Raw genomic sequence first — 25,328 nt, forward strand, 5'->3', positions numbered from 1 at the left:
GCAGGGAAGGGCTTTAAAGAAAGACCTGGGATTGAGGAGGGAAACAGGTATTTGGGGAGGCTAGATAGAGAAGAGATGAATTTGAAAATGAGAACGGTCACATTTGAAGCAGGATCTGATTGATGGATGTTTGTATTTCTCTGAAATTTCCAAGGGCAGACCTAGAAGCAATGAAACGAAGGCTAAGGGGACGGGCTGACTATGTTTTGGAAGTAACTGTAACAGTGCAGGGGGATAGGGGGACCCACTGTTTATGATCCTGGGGTCTTTGTTTCCTTACCTTCCTTGATGGCTTCACAACAAGACATTTCTGTAATATTTATTCAACATTTCCTGTCTCCTGGAGTTGAAATACCTACATAAAGTTTCTTTAGATCTTTGATCTGAATCTCTGAACCATTCATTTTCAAAATACTTAGCGTGGGAGCTGGTAGAGAGCCAGCAACCTGAGTATGTCACAGGTATGGGGCTGTCACAGAGCCATTTTAATTGCATTAGCCTGAGTAGCATGGATCTCCTCACACCTGCCTCACCCAAGAGGTTTCAGAGCAAGAGTGAAAATGACAGTGTCTTTCTCAAGGGTCTTACTGGATACTTTTTTTTAAGGTTATCATGCTAACCTTATGTGACATCCATTCTAAGTCCCTTATTTAAACTAGCTCGTGTAATTCCCGTAGTGACCTTGTAGAGTCAGGTGGTATTGTCATTGACCTCATTTTACAAATAGGGAAAGGGAGAAATGAAGAAGTTAACCTGCCCCAGGTCACATCGCTGGCCCGCAGTGGAGCAGGACTGGGAATAAGTACAGTCCGAGTCCCAAGTCCCTGTCCTTGACCAACTGCACAAATGTCCTCGACTGAAGAAAGAAAGCTCTGAAGGGCAGAGAGTGAGGAGTGACTGAGCATTGCATTGAAGCCACCAGGGTCCATGGAGATTCTCACTGTGATGTGGACCTGTGATGAACAAATAAATATCAATAAACCTTTCTTTGAGCACTTTGTACTATGCATTGTGCAGGGTGCTTTATACATATTATCACATTTGGTCTTTCTGGAGATAGATTAATATTCCCATTCTCTGTTTCCCAATGAGGAAACTCACAGTTTTAAACTGCTCCTGAAGAGTGAGGGCAAAGCTGGAATATAAACCCAGGTTGGGTTGCCTTCAAAGTACAGCCGCTTCTAAATCATTAGCTTTTATTGTTTCCGGTGTCCTGGTGATTGTCCAGGAGGCCAGGGCGGCGGGGCGGTCAAAGCACACCTATTCTCCTAACACCATGATAGGAGGTTCAAATGACTCTCAAGCCCAGCTGAGAAGGGGGGTGATGTCACCCATGGGTGTGGTACATAGCACTCAATGTTCCAGAAAAGATGAATGTGAGGAGGCCCTGAGTGGACTATTGCACCCAGAGATGGGGTCCTTGGGCCTCTTGGTCACCAGCTCAGGGACTCACTCTCCCTCCAGCAGTGATCATAGTCTGAGTCACCATCCTGCTTTAGTAAAACTCCTGAGCCAATAACGCATTAGAAATTCAGTCTGGGGTGCCTGGGTGGCTCAGTCAGTTAAGTGTCTGACTCTTGGTTTCAGCTCAGATCATGACCTCACAGTTCGTGAGTTCGAGTCCCACATCAGGCTCCGTGCTGACAGTATGAGCCTGCTTCGGATTCTCTCTCCCTCTCTCTCTCTGCCCGCCCCTACTCATTCTCTTTCTCTCTCAAAATAAATAAATAAACTTAAAAAAAAAAAAAAAGAAATACAGGCTAATGCAGAAAGCAGTGAGGAAACCCCCAGGGCAGTGGATACACCATTCCTACTCCTACCCCCAAATTCAGGAGGCTTGTTTGTTTTTTGAGATGATAGAGTTCAATCACATTTTGGGACTGCAACCCACTCACTTGAACCCAGAGGGGGCTGTCTGGGGGCCGTCTCTGGAATTCTCCAGTGAGGCTCAACAAGCCAAGGTCTGGGCACGTAATCTGGGGAGACCTCTGTCCAATCAAGAATTCTCTCTCACCTCATGGAGACCTCCCCATGCAGCAGGGCTGTCCCTGACCCTCACAACTGTCCCTGGCCTTGCTAGAGCCAGGCCCGCCCTAGGCAGGAGACATTTTACATCTGGTCACCACTGATCACTCCTGAGGTCCAGGTTTATTAACAGAGCACATTCCATTAGGAGATGTTTGGGATACAGTGGAAATCCTAGAAATGGAGTCCTCTTTAAGAGACACCACACATATCTTCAGTTCTTTTTCTTTTCCTGTTGTGGTGGAAAAGTATGATTTTATGTGTATTGTCACAGGCCAAGTAGAACTGAGAGGTTTATGATTTATGTGCCAGATCTCATGCACTTTTTGCAATTCTATTACCGACCTGTCTGCTAGTTACATTTACTCCCCTCATGGAAAGTTGAGTGGGGGGTACCCCCAGTGCTCTCATTTCTGCATCCCACATTTGGGGTCTCTTGTACTTTATACAGGCAAGAAGCAGAACATGGAAGGAAGAACTCAGCCTTTGGAGACAGACTGGTTGCAAATCCCAACCTCCCTCTTACCAGTTGGGTGGTTACTTCACCTTCACTAAGCCTCATTTTATTGCCTCTTGAAAATGGAGTAACTATTAATTTTATTAATATTGGAGTTAAAAGTGAACGAATAGTGGCCTGAATTGCTGGTTATTAAGAACACTGTCCAATAGAAACACAGTGCAAGCTACGTGTATAATTTTCACTTGTTCAGTTAAATAGGTAAAATTACTTTTAATGATATATTTTACTTAGCCCAATGTATTTAAAAAACTTATTTCAACATGTAATCAATATAGAAATAGTGAGATATTTTTACTAATTCTTTGAATCTGGTGTGAATTTTACACTTACCGCACACTTCAGTTGGAGCTACCTACGTTACCAGTGGTTAGTAGTCCCATGCAGCTGGTATTTTTTGGACAGTGCTAATTCATCCCATAGGACTGTTGGGGGAATAAATTTTTTGACTGTACATTTTTTTAGTACTAGTGATGGAGTTATCTGTGATAACAGCAACACTACTGCTTCACCTAACAAATGATATTTGGTATATACCTATTAATGGGTAAGCACAGTGCTGAGCATATCTTAGTTCTCGCAACAACTCTACGAGATGGGGACTGTTGTTATCTTTATTTTATACACAGGGACACTGAGGCTCAAGGTAGGTAAGGTCACCTGGTCAGTAGTGGAAAGCCAGGGTTCAAACACCCAAGACAACTTCAATGCCAACTGCTCTCATCCTCTTAATCCATTAAGACTTCTCTTACTTAGAAATTGAAGTCCCATCCCTCACTCGAGAAGAGTATTATAATCTCCAAAGCTCCTTCCCAGGCCTGGCTCCACTGGGTTGAACTCTTCAGGAACAGCACAATGAGCCAATTCTTCTGTGCCCTCCATGCCCAGAATTGGGTCTCAGTCAAATTAGGTGCTCAGTCAATATATGTCGGTTGACTTGAAAAGTCTGTGGCATCTCGGAATTTCTCTGGTACCTGGCATCGAGAGTGTTCTGGTCAAATAAACATCAGGAGAGGAATTGTTTTTATGATTGATATGTGATGGCCAGAAGCACAATCTGACGCACAGAGTTTGGCCCAGTGCCTGGGTCACCAATGGGAAATCTCTGAGAAGCTTTCGTGAATTTTATGTTACTACTAGTCCCTTTCGAAGGAATTCTGGCAGAGTAATTGACCTTGAAGCGCCTAAATGTACCTTGACTGAACTCATTATGACTTCCTTACACTGTCCCATAATGCGCATGCTCCATTTCAGAAGACAGCAATCCTTCTAAAACAAGGTGTCCAGCTGTCTTTGGTTCCCCTGGCATGGAGCAGGGGATAGAGACTCAGTGACCTGAAAGGACTGATTAATACCAGGGAGACTTTCCTTTCAGAGTGCCATTATCACCTACCCTAGCATTTCTCCAGAGAAACTTTTGGGTTATCTCCTCTCAAAAACCAAATGCCGATGGAAAAAGCTAAATCTATTAGTTATTCGTATCTTACCTGGGGACAGCTAACTTACTCGTTTTCTCTTCATAACAAATATACATGATGTCATCTGTTTTGGCTGGGGCAGGAGACAGATCCCTGGAGTCTAGAATACTTCTCTGGGCTTGATAGGAAGGGAAGAGAGTATGGGTGAAGGGAAGGAGAGAGGAGTCCAGGGTAGAAAAGGATGCCACATCAGATCCTATTTATAACTATCCCACCATTTAATTTTATATGTATATTTCCTAACTTTTTTTCTGTACCTAGATTTTATTCCATCTAGCGATGAAAACAAGTCCTTGTCTTCTTATGACAGTTCCCAGAGTAAGGCCAACCCTAAATAGATGTTCCATACAGTTTTACTAAAATAATGACAGTGGTGGCCCATGGTTGTCCGGGAGGACCCAGTCATAGGCGATTTCAATTTGTCTACCTTTCTTGGTAATTACAATATTCCGGTTTCCACTAAAGCCCAGGAAACCGAAGTTTCACAAGGCCCGTAAGATTCAGCTTCTCCGAAATAAGGAGCAATCAAATCCTAGAGAAAAAAGAAAAAACCTCTTTGATATTAGTCAGGCCAACCTCATCTATTGAACGCACATGGAAGCTGAGGTCCAGAGAGGGGAAGTGACTTTCCAAAGTCACTCACCAGTCACTACTGCAGGAGGGCAGAGCTTATATTTCACCCTGTGTTCCTCACAACACCCAGGCCAAGTCTCAACCTAAAGGAGTCTGTTGGTGGATGAATGGACTGTTGATTGACAGATGATGGCCAGTCCTGTCCTGCTGCCCATGTGTCAGACTGAGGGACTTCCTCACCAAGACCCACTCCCAGGTTGTGGGCATAGTCCCCTCTGATGGTGAAAGCAGGCAGGGCAAGTTTACAAAATGAGGCTGGATTTTAGCCCGGGGTGAGGAGGATAGACTTAGCTGGGCCACACTGACGTGCTGCTCCCCATACTCCCCTTCCATCTGTGAAATGGAGCTATGATAGATCTACCTCATATTTTGTTGTGAGAATTAAATAAGTTAATACACACAGGGGTAGAAAGCGGGCAAAAATAATCACTAAATATACTTTAGCTACAAGGCCACAAGTACTGCGATTGCTACTATTATTACTTTTTTTTTTTTTCAAACACCACAGCCCTCTTTGCCCAAAGGAAAGACTCTGCTGCCTGCTTGTACAGCTTCCAGATCTGCATCCATAGCCCACCTCTCAGGTCAAGAGCTTTGAGGCAATTGTGGCACCAATTCCCATTTTCTGGGGAAAGGAATCAAAAACTAGGCAGAAAGAAGGGGTATTGGGAATCTTCCTCCCCAGCTTGCTTCATGGCCTAGTAATTAGATTTTCTTCGGGGTAAAAAGTTCTACCCTGAAATGTAAATACTCTGCTCTTTGGGTACTGGATAAACCTAGCGTCCCTTTCAACTTTAGTGTGCCTACTTGAAATCGAGGAGGGTGAAAAGAATGGAAAACCTGACTGAAGTGGTGAGTTTTAAGTGCAATCACTTTGAGGAGATCTGAGCAAGATCAGAGTTTTCAGGAAAGATTACAGTTCAACTTCACCAAAAACACGGAACAACTCAAAAACGCTATGGGATTTGTTCCTTAAGTTTTATGCCGTACTCACCTTGACAATGTCATATGCAAATGAGAGTTTGAATATCCAATCCATCTCATTATCTGAGTTTCTCAAAACATCCTGAAAGACAGTTACTCAGATTATCACCATTGACTCAACCCGAAGCACAGGGAGTTTTGTGTGCTGAATAGTTTTGATTCTAATATGTTGGATCATTTTGACCAGAACCAATATAGCCACCTGAGGCAGAGTAATCTACAGCCAATACTCGAAATTTCCCAGGAGATATTATAACCTGACTCATTGTTAAGTCTGGAGTCTTATAAATGCTTCCTTTTTCCAGACATGAAGCCAATGGTCACATACTATGGGTAGGAGGGGGTCCAGAAACACAATTCAGAAGTAGCAATAGTGTCTTAGGCAACAAAAACAGGCTCAGGCAATCTCCACCCAGAGCAAAGAAAAATTGACTGTTGGCAATTCCACTGCTAGTTGTATCCCCTGTAGGCGGCCCAACAAGATAATGCAGGTCTTGCAATTAAACCAGAGAGGGACTGTTCTTGGATAAAGGGCAAAACATTGACGAGTTCTTTATTAGCTGCTATTAATCTAACCTGAAGTAAGGTTTACTAGTTCGCTTACCGTAAGACTCCCTTTTTTGCAATACTGGGTGACAATGCAGACATTGGGTGGTTCTGTGCAAGTGCCAAAGAAGGGGACAATGTTTTCATGCCCTACTTCATATACCTGAAAATAATAATAATAGCTTATGATCGTAGTACGTCTTCTGTGCTGGGAACTCTGCTGTGTGCTTTACATACACTTAATTCTCACAAAGACCCTGTGAGAAAGGAACTCTGACTGTTCCCATTTACAGATGAGGAAACTGATGCTCAACAGTAAAATAATGTGTTGAAGATCGTACAGCTTATTAGTGGCAGAGCTGGGAGGTAAATCCAGGCAGTCTGCCTCTAGCAAATAAACCAGAGGAATGATCCAAGTCTAACCTTAGCCATGGGGATTAACTAAAACCACATCATAGTAAACAGACCTGGCCCTGCTTCCTGGTGTTCATGGCTGTCAGTGCCACGGTGTCTGGGCCATGACAGGTCATAGATTTCGAGCAAGAAGTCAGACCCCATGAATCTGACTCCATCCAAGGAAAAGTTTCAAGAGAGGTGAACAATCCTCACAGACACAGAGGATGGAGAGGTGGAGTGAAGGCCAGGGGGAATTTAAGGGAAAAGGGCAAGGCTGGAAGGGGTCCCAGATTTCAGGTGCCTAAAGGGTCTTAAGCCTAATGTCTGGGCTGTCAGGGGATGGGGGTAGTGGGCCAAGGTAAGGGAAGAAGCTTCCCATCATTGATCCTTTGGACTGGGGTGTTCCCAGATGGGAAGAGGGAGCTGGCAACAGAGAGCCAGAGATCAGCGCCACTTTCTCTCTCCCAGGGAGAGGGGCGAGGAGCCTCACCAGTCGGATTTCCTGCAGCACAGACAGCTTCCTCCTGACTGAGGCTTTTGCTTGGTCACCCACGTAGCAGATGGCCACATGGTTTCCCTGGAACCAGAGACAAAGTGGAATGCTCTTAATCCAGGATGATCCAGAAAAGCTCTACTCAGAAAAGACTAGGAAGGGAAGCAGGAAAACCAGCAAGAAATCCACCTACCAAAGGGACATCAGAGTCCAGATCAGGCCAGGGTGGCACTGTGCTATGTGTAGGTGCTCAGCTAGCTTCTTAACACATAAGATCTCATTTCCCACGTATCATAGCCCTGCAAGACGGGCATGTTTCCAGGTGGGATCACTAAGGTTCAGTAACTTGTCCAAGGTCACACATTTGTAGGTAATACAGCCAGGATTTGAACATCTGACTCCAAGATTACACTCTATTACACAGTAATGTCCCATTTTCATTCAAAGGGATGGTGAGCTGAGGTCTTAAGAGTAAGTCTGGAGTCAGATACCTGGGTCAAGGCCATTTCTACTGCTTACGACCTTACTGCTCTTACCTTACTTCTGCTTACCTCTTACTGCTTACAGCTTACTAACTTTGAACAAGGGATTTAACTTCTCCAAGCTTCCATTTCCTCATCTGTACCATGGAGATTAAAAAGGAAACTTATCTCATCGAGTTCTTACAACGGTTAAATCAGTTAAAATACGTAACACTGTTAACTCAATGCTTGGCACATATCTGGCTTTCAGGAAGTGGCATATCTCATTGCCATTACCTATTAAGTCTGCTTTAAGAGAGTCAACAAATTGCCACAAATCATCTGACAACCTGGGAAAATCTGCATAGAAAAAAAGAATCTGGACACACAAGCCTCAGCACAATTTAAATGCCAACCCAAGATCTCCCACTTTTAGTATGGGGTTAATTGCAAAAGACTCTGGTCTATGATGGGGGTTCCCAAGGAGGAAGGCACCCTGTGGGATAGAGGAGAGGGTTCTTGGAAGAGGTAATGCTAAGGCTGAACTCTGAAGGGCAAGAAGGTTCCAGAGGGGGTGGGGTAGGGGCAGTAGTCATGGCATCGTCGAAGGTGAAAAACACACATGGCTTAAGCAGTAAGACCGACTGGATAGTACAGGATTTCAGCCATGAGAAACAATTTTTCTGAAAGTAGGCTGGGACTAGGCAGTAGACAGCCTTGAACCCTTGTTAAAGAGTTTGGACATTACCATAAAGAGCTGGGGACCTCAGTGATGGTATTTGAGGGAGAAGAGAGCAAATATTTCAGGAAGATTAATCAATAGAGATATTCTGTGGCTTCCTGGTTGCCATCTCTAAATGGCTACTGGACCATTATACACAGTTTTGTATGAATAAAGGTGCTCAGGGTTTTATGGATGATCATATTCAAGACAGTTTTTTTGTAGTTCTAAAACCCAAGTAAACATTTAGAAAAATAAGTTCAGTTGCATGAGGAATGCTCTGGTTCCAATCTTCATGAAACCCAATTTAGAGCAAGGAACAAAATTTTCCTTGCTTGGAGCTTTTGGCCCCTGCTCTCCAGGACCTCCCAGATAATATTTTTTTTTGTATATTTCAAACACTATATATGAGATTTTTTTTATCACATATTTTTCACCCAGAGGACTTGAACTTCTAGAGGAGTGCTAAGCACAGGCAGCCATAACGGTCTGGGGAGTGGAAGAGAGGGTGAGAAAGGGCAGGCAGGAATTATGTCGCAGGCTCTGGTGGCTGTCCATGCTTATACTGCAGCAGCCAATTCGTCAGTGCTGAAGTGGTACCAAGGAGGCAGTAATACATGTTCTACGAAGACACTGTCCAATAAGGTAGCCACTAGCCACGTGAGGTTCCCCCCAAATTAAAATTATATAAAACTCAAAACCAGTTCCCCAGCACACTCATGTTTAATAGTCTTAGAATGGTACCATACTGGACCACGCAGATTTGGAATATTTTCCTCTTTATGGCAAGTTCTCTTGGACAGAGCTGAGTCTAGTCTAGAAGCCAGTGTAGGAATCACCTGGGAGCTTGTTAGGGAAAATGCAGAATCTCAGGCCCCACCCCAGACCCACTCAACAGCATCGGCTTTGTAACAAGAGCCCCGGTATTTCATGTACACATTGAAGTTTGAGACGCACCGCTCTGGAGCCACAAGAACACCCTGGCTTTTACTTGGAGTGTTCCCGTATTCACAGTGCCCTGCCTGGCAGAAAGGACAGGGGACAGAGACACACACTACAACATGCATGCAGTCACTTTGCCCTCAATAGTACCTGGTAAGGCCCTACAGGTACAGGTATGCCCCTGTAGGGGCATAAAAGACCTCTTCCACCTGCTGGCTCTTGACAAGGGAACTGGCATCCCCAGAAATCATCACACTAGATGAGTTACTGTTGCTTCCTCTCGACACGGGCGTGCATCTCTGGGATGGCTGTAAAACACAACGCAACCCGATTGCTCTCCGTAGCACGACCAAGTACCGAAGAGAGTGTGCCTTTTATAGTTCAGGAAAATGGGCACCAAGGTCACGCAGTTAATAAGTGGGGAAAGTCAGGCCTTGAGTCCTGATCCCTCTGACCCAAAGTGTAAATGCTTGGCTACTACATGAGTCACTCTTGTGCCTATACCACCACAGACAGTTGTCATGGATAAGGCTCTGGGGTCAGACGGCCCAAATTCAAGTTCTGGCTCTGGCGCTTCATTCGATGTGTCTCCTGATGCCAGAATCCTCTTCTGAAATGAGCACCTAACCACATTACCTCTCTATTTAATAACCCCAGTGCCTCCCTAACACCTAGAGAATGTATTTAAAACAGAGGAATGCTGTTTTTCAAGCAGAGTCTTACCTGGAACCCTAATGTAGAAACCGGGCAGGACAGAGCAGAGCTGATTTGGTTGAAGACGGAAGAAGGCTGAGTATTCTTCTCCGCCACATCTCCACCCCCAATCTGTCATTCACCCCAGGACCAGACCAGTGAGCCCCAGAACCCCCAGGGACTTTGGAAACAACTTGCTAGTGAAGTCTGATCTGGTCCTAACGTGTTGGAGCTTCCTTGATTTCAGCTCCTCTAAGTCACCTTTATTTTTTGAAAGTCCCAACTCATTTAGTGAATGAATAGTACATTCAAGAATACCACTAAAAAGAAATGAATAATACAAACTACAATTTTGAAAAGAAAGCCAATATAACAGGAACAACGCATACATAACATGAGAGAAATGTTTGATTTTGACCCATAATGCATTCCTTATCTTCACAGTTAATCTAAATGTCCGTGAGAACAAACCTATATACTTTGGTCTCACTTTAGTGCTTTTTTTAAATAAGCACCAACATTCTAGAACACTTTTCTTTTGCTTTGAGATATTTAAGACTCATAAATCTGGTCAAATACATAGATTCTTGTTATTCTCTTGATATCTTGAGTAGCATGTACTCCTGAGCAAGTACTCTCTGAAATTCTAAAATTACTGATCTTTAAAATTCATTTCAGTTGTAGGTTTTTAATAAATTGAGGTGAAAGCAAAATTTACTCCCTCCCTCTCCCTCTTCCCAGGAACAGAGAGCTCTTATTAAACTGCAGGAACTCGGGTGCCCGGGTGGCTCAGTCGGCAGGGCGTCCCAACTCTTGATTTCAGCTCAGTCATCGTCTCCCAGTTCGTAGGTTCGGGCCCTGCATCAGGCTCTGCGCTAACAGTGTGGAGCCTGATTGGGATTCACTCTCTCTCCCTGTCTCTCTCTGTCCTTCCCCTGTGATCTCTCTCTCTCTCTCTCTGTCTCAAAATAAATAAATAAACTTAAAAAATTGTTTAAAAAAACCTATAGAAACTTGAATCCGTCTTTCTAATCTAAAGAACATTTCTTACTAACATTTCCGGTAGGGCAATAAATCCTCCCAAATAATCAACGTATGCTTGCAAAGATTGCCCTGTTTAATATTAATAACAAAAAAAAGAAAAAAGAAAGAAAAGACACTTCAAAATTTCAAGCTAAAATACACTGAGTCATAAGATACAGTCATGGTAGTAGTTTTTGAAATTATGTAAATGTTACACCCTTATCAAACAATGTTATGTTTATTAAATGTAATAAATATACATTTATTTGTTTAATGTATATTAAATCAATATTTAATATATTTATAAATATATAAATCCTGGCTCACCCTGCGTTACTTCTCTCCTGGTCATCTCTAGCAAATCCCTCTTCCCAAATGTCACCTGCTTTCTGAAGATGCGGCTGAGACATTTACTCACTCCATTTATGGGGCTTCTGTCTCACCTTATAGACACCTCCGTGGGGCTCGCCTCCCTCAGAAGAGGTCGTTGAGCAAATGATTCTTACTATATTCGTCATCAGCCGGTTAAAGGAGTTCATGTGGTTTTAAAAATAACGAAATGCTGCCGGGGAGACAGCTTTGATATTTGAGCAGGATATATGAGTCCTTACACCCACAGGGTAATAGAGCTGAAGGGAATCTTCGAGACCATCTGATCATTTATAAGGATTCAGAAGCTAAGGCCCAGAAATGACATTGCCAGGGATATTCATCAAGGAAGTGGGAGGCCCAGAGCCAGAATGTGGGGCTAAAGGCTCTGTTAAGCATCCACTTTATAAATGAGTCAGCCTCGGCTTTCAGAAACTCCTAGATGAGGTCCCTTCCACAAATCACTAGCCGTGAGCAGGAAGTGGCTATCTGGGCCGGCTGTGGCCTCACCTTGTTTGGGGGCAGAATGGTGATGTCATCATAATTGATTTGCCACCAAATGTCTTCCTTTCGCCTTTGCCATTTTCCCCTCTGAATCCTTAACCAAAGACCTATGATGACAGCTCCCAAGACAGTAATCAAGGGGGTCATAGCGAGGATCACAGCAGTCACGCCTGGAGGACAGGGACATGTCATCACTACAGCCTGCTGAAGAACAGAAGAGAGCACATCCTGGCCCCAGCCTGGTCATGCCACACAGATGCCTCAAAGGCTATCCAGTCCTGGGTCCAAGCTAGGATGTCCCGGGTCCACTCAGACTCGTCTCTCCCAAGAATTCTTTTCTGACCTCCCCTCTGGTTCCCATGGCAACTGCACCCACCTACCCCTGTGGATAGAAACTTCCATTGTAGACAATGGGGATGACTTCTAGTACCACCACCACTGTTACTGAACGCTCACTATGAGTTCTTAGAGTTGTTCTCTGTTATGATCCATCTAATTCCAGGAGCACCAGGCAATACTCCCTTGTGCAGACTCTAACTCCTTAGAAATGAAGTCCCTGAGACTCACATCCCGGGGGCCAGGTTTCCCTGGAGCTGAGGTTCTCTACAGGGGAGGCAGGTGATGTTGGAGATTTTTTGGGTGGCTGCAACTAGAGAGCGTGGCTAGCCTGTAGCGGGTAGAGGCCTGGGATGCAGCTATTCAGTGCACAGGACACGTCCGCACACAAAGAGTAGCCTGCCCCAAACATCAACAGTGCCACCGTTGTTGAGATACCCTCCTGGGGAGAATCCCTACCTACCGCCTTCTCTGAGCGCCTGCACTGACCGGTAGAAGCAGGCGCCTTTCCACAGAGCTCATTGTCAAATCCACAGCTGGGTCTGTCTTCAGGAAGTGAGCCCTGGGGCCAAGGAAGAGTGGAGAGATTTCTCTCGTCTTATATAAAAAAAAAAAAAGACAATTGTAAGTCAGTGCCCACTGCATTTATTCTAGTTTGTCACTACCTTAGGCAGAGCAGAAGCAACTGAAACATTCACGTCATTTGCAAGAAGCAGGCCTTGGTCTCTTAATTCAAACATTTGGTGACCCATCCAGTTTTCACACCTCACCTAGACTCTTCAAACTCACCTGCAGATCATCTAATTCATGGAAGGGCACTATCATTCTGTTGCAGAGAAGAGCTGACTTAACCTTTTGATTGGAACCCTGTCACTTTTGATTTAAAAGTGATGTGCCAATGCTCCGGTGTGGCTGGGATTTTCTCCTGTGTGTGATGTAGACAAATCTTGTTACACAGCACCTTGACATTGCACACACCAAAACACCGCTCCCTTCGTGGAGAATGCCTGTTCCTACAATACCGAGGATCTGTTTGTTACTGAGGATTATGATTATTTCATTTCCTGGGCCAGTTTGCTTTGGCACATGAAAATTCCATAAGGGTAGGGAGGGAGAAAAGTGTCAAATAAAATCTGGATTGGGGGTGGTGATGGTGGGGACAAGTAGCAATTCAATTAAGCTTTAGGTTTCCTTTTAGTTGTCTCATTGATTTATAGCCGAGAGAACAAAAACAGATTTTCCCCCCCAGGGATTCCTTGGTACAGGAAGCCGGGATGGCACCCAGGTCCTGGTGTCCACAAAGCTGTCTGTTTGGGAATCAGGCCGCCTGGGTTGAGTGGGTTTGGCTGGCTGGGGACTCTACCCTGCAGGGGGTGCTGTGTTCCCCCACCCCTAGGGCAGGGCCTGTCCCTGAGATCATGGGCTGTGGGACCTGCCTGGCTGCAAGAGGAGGCCTAGGTCCCCGTGGAGGTGCACTTGGGGGGTGCTGTGTTCTAAACTAGGATCTGAAGTGGCTGAGCCACACCCACAAGCAAGGGCGAGATTATTTTAAAGGCCCAGAGTAGACCTTCACCTGAGTTCAGGAGCAACAGACAACCTGTGTGGTGCATTCTAGGAGCTGGATCCCAAACCGGCCTCCCGGCAGGACCCCCAGCCCCCGCCCCCTCCCAGGTCCCTTCCTGTAGCACTGTCTAAACATAAAGATCCACCCGGCACTTGATTACTTTCTGATCGCTGTCATATTGAAGAAAAGGAAGAAAGCGGGACCCGTTTCTAGATTTCTGTAGAGCATAGATTGAGTAATCCACGTGCCTTTCTCCCTGGGAGTCCACAAACACGGGGCCAGTGATTCCTGGGAAGAGAGAAGATGCTTACGATGAGGGGGACAGAGGGGAGCATGTGGCTGGAAATGCCAGTCTGTCAGCTCAGATGAGCAGAAGCCCCGCCCAGCAGCCACCAAAAGCCAGCAGTGAGGTTCTTATCCTTTCAGGAAATCTGAGACAGGGTCAAAGAGGAGCGTGAAAAAGGAAAGGTGGTTCAGAGTGGTCCCCTGGTGGGACAGGGCACTTTGGGCAGGCAGATGTGTGTTGTTAGGCCTATGCTGGGGAGCCCTTCCAGCATTAAAAAAAACCCAAACAACCCACAATCAGATGTGACAAAAGGGGGCAGATGGTCTGCCAGGCCCCAGGGAATGAGTTTGCAAAGTTTGTTCTTAGCGAGCCTCTTCCCTCTTAGTTTTGGTTTGTGCTTGGTGTCGACATGGTGCCCCGTCCTGGCCCAGGGTATGCTGAACCCCACGCACAAAGGACATGTTAGAGATCCCAAGGCAGCAAAATAAGGCTCTTCCATACCAGCGACTAGGACGTATGGTCTGACATAGGACTTATCGCAGCTTCGTTCCCACCGGGGAGAGGACACAAAATGACCATTTATTGAGCACCTGTTGTGTGCCCAGCACCGCGGGTCATGGTGATTTCACACGACTAGCCCCAGCGGACCCTTCTGGGGAGGCATCACTCCTTAACAAGCAGAGGCTGGAGGCAGACTCCCCTGAGTTTCCAGGGCCAGGAAGAGGCAGGCCTGTTAGGCTCCAAGTGCCGTGTTCTCCCCAGGACCCCACGCTGCCGGGCCGTGCGAACGCGTGCTGGCATCCGGAGTGTGAGGGCCGAGCCCAGCTCCCTGCTGAGGTTTGCACAGATTGCTGGCACAAATGCAACAACCCGAATTGCTGCCTTCAGCATGTACTTTGTTTATGGCGCAACAAGGCGACGGGGGTTCATCTCCTAATTTGACCTCCTTGGCCAAGAGCCTCTTTTCGATTGGTGTGAAGGCCCCTGGCACACACTAGTTCTGTGGCTGTGGTCCCGCCACCGTGTGGCAGAAACGAATACGAGAAGCAGAGACCAATATCCTGATTCTGTCCAGGGCCAGTCCGATCAGGGGGTATTATCCCTGTCTTAGGAATGAGAAACTGGAGTGCACTGAAAGGTGGCAGCCATTGTTGAGCACCCAGGGTGATTTGCTTCCCAGCCTATCCTCACCCCTGCGAGCAGAGCCGGACCGGGCAGTCCCATCATTAGAGGTCATTCTCGGGAATCAGGCCCAGCACCCCGGTCAGAGAGGGCACAGGATGGGAAGCATTGTGGAAGCAATCCCATGAGGCAGTCCTCACAGACTTTGAGTTTCATTCTAGACAGATTCGGCTCAAAAGGAGCTGGCGGGAGAGACTTTGCGCGGTGGTGGCAGCTGGGGACGGGGGGGATGATGTGCCCCTGAGGCCCCCTCCCCTGGTCCGGGCAGCCTTCTGGATAGACCTGGAAGAGTGGCCCATGGAAGCCGGGAGGTTGAACCTCAACCAGCCCTTGAAGAAGAATCTCCCTAAGAAAGAGGGACCCTGTGACTTGGTGAGGCAAGCCTCCAGCCACAGCCCGGCTTCTCCGGGCTCTGACCATGGGAGCAGCAGCAGGCCCCAGTCGAGGAAACCCAGCAGCGGGCAAGCCACTCGCCCCGCAGTGCAACGACAGGAGTCTCTCAGGGTGCCCACCAGCTGCCGCCCGTCTCGGAAATCTCGCCTGGCCGCCGCCAGCTCCCTCACCATCTGGGCATAGAGCAGCACCACGTCGCGAAGGTAGGCAGTGTAAGGGCTCACCTTCAGGGAGGGAGGCAAACGCAGGGAGGACTCTCTCTCTCTCTGTCCTCTTCACCTTGGAACACACCCGTGGTCCCCGCTGTCCCCCAGGGAGAGGAGAGCCCTCCACGTGCCCAGGCCTGTGCCATCAAATCCCATAGCACGGACCACACTTGGCCTCTTGGGGCCTCCTGGGCCCAGGGAGATCACGTGATCCTGCGGGTCAGGCACGGCTCTTTAGGCCACGGGTGGGAGGGAGTATGGTTTAATGGAAAGAGGGCAGATTTCAGAGTCAGGCTGGCCCTGCTGCTTTACTGGCTGTTGAGTCTTGGGGTAAGTTCCATAACCTCTCTGAATCTCTCTGAATCTCACCTCACCGATTTACAAAATGAGAAGGCCGCTGTCACGGTAATGATAAGGATAGTTAAATGAGGTAGAATAGGTATACTCCCATTCTCACTACCTGGGACATAGTAGGTCTTCAATACATGTTCTCTTCTATCCATTTGGTCAACAAAAATTTAAGTGCTGACTAGAGGCCAGGCAGGTTCTCCCTGGAGAAACTGGTACAGAGCTGACACTTAGTAGACGACTCCCCCAATATTTGTCAGTTGATCATCTTTTCTTTTGTGTGAGGATCCACAATGGGCCACCTTGTTCCTAATGGAATGCCTGTCATCAGTGACCCATCACCACCTTCAAGGTCAGCTCAGCCCCACCCTGGAAGTGGTTCCAGCTCTGGCCAATGGTGTCTCTATAAAAAATTCTCTGTGGGAATGAGACACTTTCCCCCATCATCCCACACATACAGAGACCGCCACTGGCTGCTAATCTCTCTCCCGACCTTCTTCTCCCTGTTCCAGACCACCTACTTGCCTTGACCTGTCCTAGCTCCACATCTCTGATCCCTCCATTCTGGTTCCTGCTCCTGGCATCCTGCCGGGAAAGGAAATTGTTGAGGTTTGAGGTCCCACTGGTATCAGTTCTGCTAATTCCATGTTCTGTATTATTAGATACTCAAAACCACACCCCAGAGGCAGATGTCATTATGAGTCCCATTTTTTGGGGGGAGACACAGATGTGTAGAAGATTAAGCAATTCACCTCAAGGCCCACAGTTAGTAAATAACAGAATTGGGATAGGAGCCTAGGTCTCTGATTCCAAAGGCCACTGACCTCTCATCTCGTAACCTCTGTCCTCCTTTATGGTCCTGGGGTGCAGATTTCACAAGACAGCATCAGACTACTGTATATTTTGGACTGTTGAAGATGAGAAAGTGTGTGGCTGTGTGTGTGCACAGATGCATTTGCGTGCGTGTGTCTGTGTGTGTGTGTGTGTTAGGGGAGTGAGGCAAGCAGAGGGGAAATAAGAGGGAGACTCTCAGAGCCAAACACAAACATCCTTCAAGAAGGGGGCAGGGGCCTGTGCAGGAAGGCCCCACATCAGACCTGCTCGTCCGTGAATATGGAGCTGTGGAAGGGTGGTCCTCTCAGCCTTTGGTAGACTTGTTTTTGGAAGTCTTCACCTCCAGGGCCTTCTCCATAGGAGCCAAAGGCTATGAGAAACACTGACTCATAGACCGTGGAGGAGTGCATCGCCTTCTGATTTGTCAATACCTCCTTCCAAAAACTGTCCTGAAACACCATGAAATAAACATAGTCATTCTGTACGAAATACTCCTGTTCAACGGAACCGCATAAAGTCAACGTCAAATTTGAATCTCTTCACTGTGATCCTGGGAAACACAACTTTCAGGACAAAGTTTAGGCTCTAATTTATTAGGCGAGGGATAAGCCAAAGAAAACATAAACAGCTAGCATTTAATGAGCACACACTATGTGCAAAGCTCTTAAGTTTTGCTTAATTACATTTCAGTGTTACATAGCAATAAGAACCTGAGGCCTGGAGAAAGGCAGGCCTTACTGTGACTTCTGGCTCCACCAGCTAATGACTGCCACCTTGGACAGGTATACAGCCTTCCTGCCCTGCTTTTACTCACCTATCTAATATAATACAGACAGCGATAGCACTGCCTTGTGGGTTGCGTGAGGATTAAATGAGATAGTCCATGGAAGCTCCTGGCGCCCAGCTTGGTGTAAGTTAAGCCCTCAGTCAATGCTGGCTGTTATTACTGTATGTGGCCTGCACCCAGCCTTTGCACACTAAATGGATGGGAGATGTTCCAGGGGGCCTGGGAGCCCACCCATTTTCGAGCTAGCATTGAAAGAGTGGGAAGTAAGCCAAAAAAATAATAAATAATAAATAAATAAATAAAACACTTACCTGGGGTGTCAAGACCTTAGGATGCAGAAACCTTACCTTCTAGCAATGGGTGGCAAAAACTTGAAAACTTTAGGACTGCTGATTTTTTTTTGTAATATGATTTTTACTTCTTTAGATAGATAGATAGATATAGATGATATAGATATAGATAGATATAGATACAGATAGGTATATAATTTGTTGTCAAGTTAGCTAACATATAGTGTATATAGTGTGCTCTTGGCTTCGGGGGTAGATTCCCATGATTCATTGCTTACATACAACACCCAGCGCTCATCCCAACAAGTGCCCTCCTGAATGCCCATCACTCATTCTCCCCAACCCCTGGCCCCCCACCCCCATCAACCCTCAGTTTATTCTCTGTATTTAAGAGTCTCTTATGGTTTGCTTCTCTCTCTGTTTGTAACTTTTTTTTCCTTCCCTTCCCCCATCTTCTGTTAAGTTTCTCAAATTCCACATATGAGTGAAAACATATGATATCTGTCTTTCTCTGTCTGACTTATTTCTTAGCGTAATGCCCTCCAGCTCCATCCATGTTGTTGCAAATGGCAAGATTTCATTCTTTTTCATCGCCGAGAAGCATTCCATTGTGTGCATATATATATATATATATATGAAGAGGTGATATATATATATATATATATATATATATATATCACCTCTTCATTATCCATTCATCAGAACTATTGATTCTCAATTTTCTTCTTATGGTTTAGGTGGTTTGTTATGATCATTATTATCTATATTATTACTATTATGAAATGAACGCCCACCCATTGCCTGTATATACATGAAAGACCACAAAATCTTCCCCGATTCCCCTATGGCTCCCTCCTGTCAGTTCCACATGCATGTGTATTTTACTTAAGTAGTATCACACTATAATGCTGTTCTGCACCTTGATTTGTCCCCCACTAAGCCTACATTGGGAATCTTTTTCTAGAATGGATTTATGCTATTCTTTTTTTTTAGAGCAGCATGAATTCAATTGCATGGATGTTGTGTGGTATGTTTTTACTTCTATATGATTTCTGCCACTACGAGCCAGCTGGAATGTGATCATCAAGGTTTGGGGAAAAAGCAGCAAGGGTGTTGAAGGGCTTCTCTGTCAATACCGAGACCTGGCCCAGCATCTCCTCATCTGTCTGAAGGCAGAGGGGACAGAAATGAAGATAAAGGAGTGGCCAGCAGTGACAAGGGAAGGTGGGAGGATGTTCTGGGAAGTCTGGCATATGTGTAGAATTCCAACTGGCTGCCCAGAGAGATCTGAGACACTTCGGGCAATCGAAAATACTCTTGATAAAAAGATAAAAGAAATCTGGAACATTATTTTACGTTTTTCTTTACTCTCTTTTGCCCTATTTCAGCTCATGATTGTATAAAACAAGCTCATTTTAGAAAGATAAAACTTCCATAAAAATTATACAGTGTGTCCATAGCTAAGTGCAAGTGGCCTGCTAGTGTGGTGTGGTGATTAAATGTACAGCCCACTGGCTTTAAATACTAGCTCTCGGGGTGCCTGGGTGGCTCAGTCGGTTAAGCGACTGACTTCGGCTCAGGTCATGATCTCATGGTTCGTGAGTTCGAGCCCTGCGTTGGGCTCTGTGCTGACAGCTCAGAGCCTGGAGACCATTTCAGATTCTGTATCTCCCTCTCTCTCTGCCACTCCCCTGTTCATGCTCTGTCTCTGTCTGTCTCAAAAATAAATAAACGTTAAAAAAAAATTTAAATACTAGCTCTCTCTCCTACCAGTCATGTGGCCTCTGGTAAGTTATTTCAGCTTTCAGGATCTCAGTTTCCTCGTCTACAAGTTCTATGAGTCCTCATCTATGAGTCCACAGAGGACCCATAAAAAGCAGCCCTCCATGGGGTGGTGTGAGCTGAAATGGGTTTTAGTATGTCAAGTACTCGCGGTGGGGCCTGGCATCCAGTAAACACTCCATAAGGCAGAGCTATCGGGGCAAAGAGCTCAGTCCCAGTGTCCACAAGACCCAATTGGAAGACCAGCTATTCCCCTCAAGAGCTCTGAGCTCTTGGGTAGGGTATCTTAGTTAGCTCAGCCTCTGTTTTTTTTTGGTCTGGAATGCTAGTGACATCCACCTTACGAGACTGTTGGAAATAAGAGAGCCATGATGCGTGTAAATTATGCGTGGAATAGCTGTCTCACGGGACCCTTGGGAGTGTTGAGAGCAACGAGGCAAGTAATATGTGTACCTTGGTACTTAGAGGAGGTACATGGTACGTTTTAGCCTTCCCGACCATTACCGAATGAACCAAACCACCTAAGAATTGTCTAATGGGACCAGTATGTTGGCCTTTTGAGGCTTTTCCTAGGGCTCCACCAGAGACCTCTCACCTACTGTGCAGAAGAACTCTGGGTAAATTCTTTCAGCTCAGTTTCAGGGTCCTGATCCTACAATGAGAACACGAGGGCACCCGCCTCATGGGATAGTAGTGAGTACTCAGTGAGCTGATGCATCTGGTGCATAGCAAGTGCTCTTTGCTTGCTACTTCTTACTGTGGGAACCATAGAGGGCTCATGAGCACCACCTCCAACTGCTGCAAAACAGTGAAGACAAATTCTCCTGTGTTGAGTCCCAGGTTCTCTGCAGTCAGCAGCATAATTTTTGCATCCTCTGAGCTGCCGATTAAGATGATAACTAAGAAGAGAAAACAAAGTCGGCCAGTTGTACATGTTCACATGCACATGTGCCCACACTACACACACACGTGCGCGCACGCGCACACACACACACACACACACTTTGTAAAGTCCAGCCTGAAGCCACTCCAAATGAGCCAATGAGACATGGACTTTTTCTTTCCTTGAGCATGCTTTAGGAAATAGGAAAGCCCAGACTATTCCCAGCATGTACGCTTCCGGAACCACACCAGCAGTACATAAGCTGGTGTCACAAAAGTCCTCACTGCGCTCTCTCCCAAAGTACAAGCCAAAAGAAGGTTGTGACCACTTTCTGGGCTCTCATTTCTTCACGTAATTCACTCAGAGCAACAGATCTGGCTTGTGACTCATCAGCCACACAGCAATTAGGAGGAGTTCACAGAAGACCCAGAACCAGGAGCATTCAGACCTTCTGACTTTGGATGGGCGGGGGGGGCGGGGGGGACAGGAAGCAGAGGTCACGGTGGTTTTATGCCGTCCAAACACATCAGCATGCATTTTGACACCCAAATGAAGTAGTGACTTATTTTTTCAAAGGAGGCAAATGATAATCTGCTTATTTGAGTCCCAGTTGTGTGTCAGGCACTATACTATAGACAGGATACAGCAGTGAGCAAGAGAGAAGGCCCCTGCCTTCAGGGAGCTGACAGCCACAAGGCATGCAAGTGAAGAGATTACAGAGAGCATTTAAGATTCTAATTCGGGAGGGAGGAAGGATGCTCTCATACTGATGTGGGTGAGGTGGTGGTGGGAGGGGGGACTGCTCCAGGTCAGGTAGTCCGAAAAGGCTCATTGGAGCAAGTGGGCTCTGGGCTGAGTCTGGAAGGAGAAGAGGAAGTTATGTTTCCACAGAAAGAGGGCCGGGTGGGGTGGGGTGGGATTGCAGGTAGCACTCCAGGCCAAGGGATCAGCACGTCCCCAAGTCCCAAGACCGTAAAGGCCATAAGGGCTTAGTTTATTGGAAGAACAGAAAGGAGTCAGTTACTAATTCATGCCAGAAAGCAGAGCCTCATAAGTACCATGACAAAAATAATTGCTATCACATGCTGACCAGTTATTGTGTTCAGCACTTCACAGGCGTGACTTCATTTAATCCTCACCATTCTGTGAGGTAGCTAAGATAATTGTCTCCGTCTTACCAGAGGCACAGAAAGGTTAATGTACTCGCTCAAGAGCACACAGCTAGAAAGTGTCAGAGGCTGGTTTCAAACCTAGAGCTTTCTATCTCCACAGCCCATCTCTAAACGATAACCCAAATGCAAAGACCCAGCCCATCTGGAAGATGCTTCCAGAACTGGCTCTGTGCATCATAACACTATAGCATCAGGGATTTCACTTTACATTAAAGAAAAAATAACTTTGTTCTTGGTGGTGCTTTTATGTATCATTAATTTTGCACCATTTCCTTCTGCTTTTTACATCCATAGAAAAATGAAGAGTTCTTAGTTTTTTCCAAACCATCTGCTTTCCTATTTGTCTCTATAAACATAAGCAATGAAAGACTCTTTCCTACTTACTTCTGACAATCAATGACACGCTTCTAAGGTTCTCTTGAAGGAAGGCTGGATCGCTGTTGATGTATTTCACACTGGCAACGATGGTGAAATGGGATTTGAGTCTGTTCTCTACAACCTTCCATAATTCATCCACTCTGTCCCAGAAGGAAGTCCCAGAGTGACCTCCAAACATCCCAATGTGTTTCCAGCCCAAGTACCGGAGACTTTTCTAGAGCACATCACCAATTTTGTGCCCGGGCGGCACAAGTTTCACATACGTGTTGTATAAGTTGGCCTCCAGTTTTGCAGTTTGTCCAACAAAGTCCAACACAGGGATGTTCCACTCTGAGGCCAAGAAGCCAATAACCTTGAAAGAAACCAAAAGGATGCCTTTCCATAACTCGGTTTAGGCTACACTCAAACCCCGTTGGAAGGTGTCTGCGTAAACTTTGGATTCAGTGAGTCTATGGGTCAGACTGAATCCTCTCTTTTGGAATATTGATGATAATGTCTTGGATCCATCCTCAGGATGCAAAACCTCAAAGGACAAGAATAACGATAGCGAGCATTTATTGATCGATTTGTTCCTTATTTACTTCTCAATACTTTTCATTAGGGTCCTACTATTTACAAGGAACTGTGGAGATCTTGCTCTTAAATGAGCTTATGATCAACTCTTTCAGGAGCTAAGGCATATAAAAACAGTTTAGAGTTAAGTATACCATTCAATACTTATCGGCTATAGATTTATAGGAGTTAAGTAAGAAATTACTTCTGATTTGGGAATTGGGGATATGAAGGGTCAGGGTGGAGGAATGAAGACACACTCCACGGCCTTTGAATTTGCCTTTGGAAATTGGATGGCTCTGGAAAGCTAGAAATATGTCAAAGGAGAAATTCCGGAAGAGATCAAGATCCAAGTTCAAATGTGAACTTCATTTGTTAGCACCCAGTACTGATAGCTCCCCGGTATGTTTGAGAGTGAGGACTGTGATGTTCCTTCCTAGTCAGCTTTGCATTAACACCTGTCAGAGACGGGATGCCAAGGACTTCCACAAAGCTAATCTCATCAGCTAAACAGCTACAAGTCATGTGTCTACTTTGCTTGCTCTGGCTTACTGCAATCTGTCATACTTCACTCTTTGCCGTTTACTTTTACCATCGCTGAATAATTTATTACACCCACCAAAGGGAAATCTACACAAGCAAATGATATTTTTCTGTTTGAAATGAAGCATTCACTTTCCACTTACTCTTTGTGAGCCATGTGGCTGACAGCATTAGAGTGAATAAGAAGGGTCTTCGTACAATAGCACCAAGTCTAAACAATCAACAAGTTAGGGAGTGAACTAATAATTAGTGATTTGAAAGGCTTTCCTTAAAGAGAATGTTAACTGTTATGATTACATGGTCTCATTACATCTCAAAGAAATGGTACTCAAGACCTACATAGTTAGTATGTATAATGTCACCCTTGCCAAGAGATTATTCCAGTCTGTACTATCATTTTAATTTTTTTAACGTTTCTTTCTTTTTGAGAGAAAAGAGACAGAGTGTGAGCTGGAGAGGGGGCAGAGAGAGGGGGAGACACAGAATCTGAAGCAGGCTCTGGGCTCTGAACCATCAGCACAGGGCCCGACGCAGGACTCGAACTCACGAACTGTGAGATTGTGACCTGAGCCAAAGTCGGCTGCTTAACCAACTGAGCTGCCCAGGTGCCCCTGTGCCATCATTTTAAAAACCATCCCTTCCAACAGACACTCAGCCAAAGTTTCTGAAGGGCTATACTCTACCTCTGCTGCTTCTGGGCATGCTGGTCCGAACAGGGCAGGAATCCATTCTCTCTGGACCTGGTTGGTGAAAACAAGAGACTCTGTGGTGCTGCAGGTTGAGTTGGTATAAGTGAACTCCCAGCTGAAGTTTCCAAAATCTGCTGTCTCTGAGTTGATCTTGTCCATGGCAATCTGGAGGCCCGCACCCAGCTTTTGCATGCTGAATGGGTGAGAGATGTTCCAGGGGGCCTGGAAGCCCACGGTGAGTTTAGCAGCCTCAAGCCAAGTCACCAGCATGCTGACCAAGAGTGTCAGAACTAGTGTTGGGTGGGCAACATGACATTCAATCCCCCAACGGAGCTCAGATCTGAGTGAGGCCTCCGCACCTACCCTGGGAGCCATGGATGACAGCTAACACCTGTATCACAGCAGGAGCCTCCTAACCACTCAAGCCAGGAGTTTAAATGATTGTGCAGAGTTCCCTGAGGACCGCAGCTTGCTTTCCAGTCAGTGGCATTAATTAACCAAAACCTTCCCTTTTCAGAGTCTGTCCTAACACCTCTAGAAGCAGCAGTGTTGAAAAAAGAAACTGGGGCAAGGAGTCATCAAAGCCCTGGTAATGGGTCCAGTGACACCTCTGACAAAATTCATGGTCCTGGGAAGGTCACGTAACTCCCACTCCATCTCCACTAGCCTTTTGCTAGTAAAATAAAATCACGAGAACCACTCAAGTGTGGACAGATGCCCCGGGCTGGAATTCTGATTTCACCATATATTGTGTGACCTAGGACATGTTACTTCCCATCTCTATGCCTTCATTTCCTGATCCATAAAATGGGGGTAAGATTGCAAAGGGATCCTCACCAAAGTGACATGGTAAGGATTAAAAGTGATCGAGTGCCCGACATAATATCTGGGCAAAGAGCCATTTCGTCAATGTTAGATGATGGTGGTGATTGATGATGTTGATATCATTATCACAATGATTGTTATCACCTGCTGAACCTATCTTCCAGGAAATTCTTCTAGATTAAGTGAAGTGATGGCTGTGAGTGGGATTACCAACAGCTGGTATAGTCTGTATCCCTCACCCAGGCCTAGGGCACCAGGGAGATGTTACTGATGGATGAACACGAACTCTCCCGCTGCGCAGCTCAGGGCAGAGCTGAGGACAGCTCTTTGTTGATGAATTACATGTGATATATTACATGTATAATATTTTACAGAGAAATTTTGCTTTACATTGCAGGGATGGCAGGCCCCTTGGGGAGCCATCGCTATCCCCAGGTACGATGACCCAGCCACCAGCTGGGCAAATGCTCATAAGTATAAATGGTTCAGTCCC

General features: G+C 45.9%; 1 protein-coding gene across 1 annotated transcript in view; it reads right to left on the reverse strand.

Moving 5' to 3' along the window:
- LOC122492637 (guanylate cyclase 2G-like) overlaps positions 1 to 24,385 on the reverse strand; it is a 43,273-nt gene extending 18,888 nt beyond the window's left edge. The window contains 13 exon segments of the mRNA XM_043596120.1: positions 5,648 to 5,719; positions 6,242 to 6,346; positions 7,070 to 7,181; positions 9,368 to 9,504; positions 11,792 to 11,955; positions 12,611 to 12,713; positions 13,403 to 13,409; positions 13,838 to 13,973; positions 15,605 to 15,770; positions 17,198 to 17,383; positions 20,583 to 20,692; positions 22,233 to 22,578; positions 24,005 to 24,385. Coding sequence (XP_043452055.1) covers positions 5,648 to 5,719; positions 6,242 to 6,346; positions 7,070 to 7,181; positions 9,368 to 9,504; positions 11,792 to 11,955; positions 12,611 to 12,713; positions 13,403 to 13,409; positions 13,838 to 13,973; positions 15,605 to 15,770; positions 17,198 to 17,383; positions 20,583 to 20,692; positions 22,233 to 22,578; positions 24,005 to 24,385 — 2,025 coding nt within the window.
- Positions 24,386 to 25,328: the final 943 nt, after the last annotated feature.

This window comes from Prionailurus bengalensis, chromosome D2, assembly GCF_016509475.1.
Source record: "Prionailurus bengalensis isolate Pbe53 chromosome D2, Fcat_Pben_1.1_paternal_pri, whole genome shotgun sequence".
NCBI classification, from domain to species: Eukaryota; Metazoa; Chordata; class Mammalia; order Carnivora; family Felidae; genus Prionailurus; species Prionailurus bengalensis.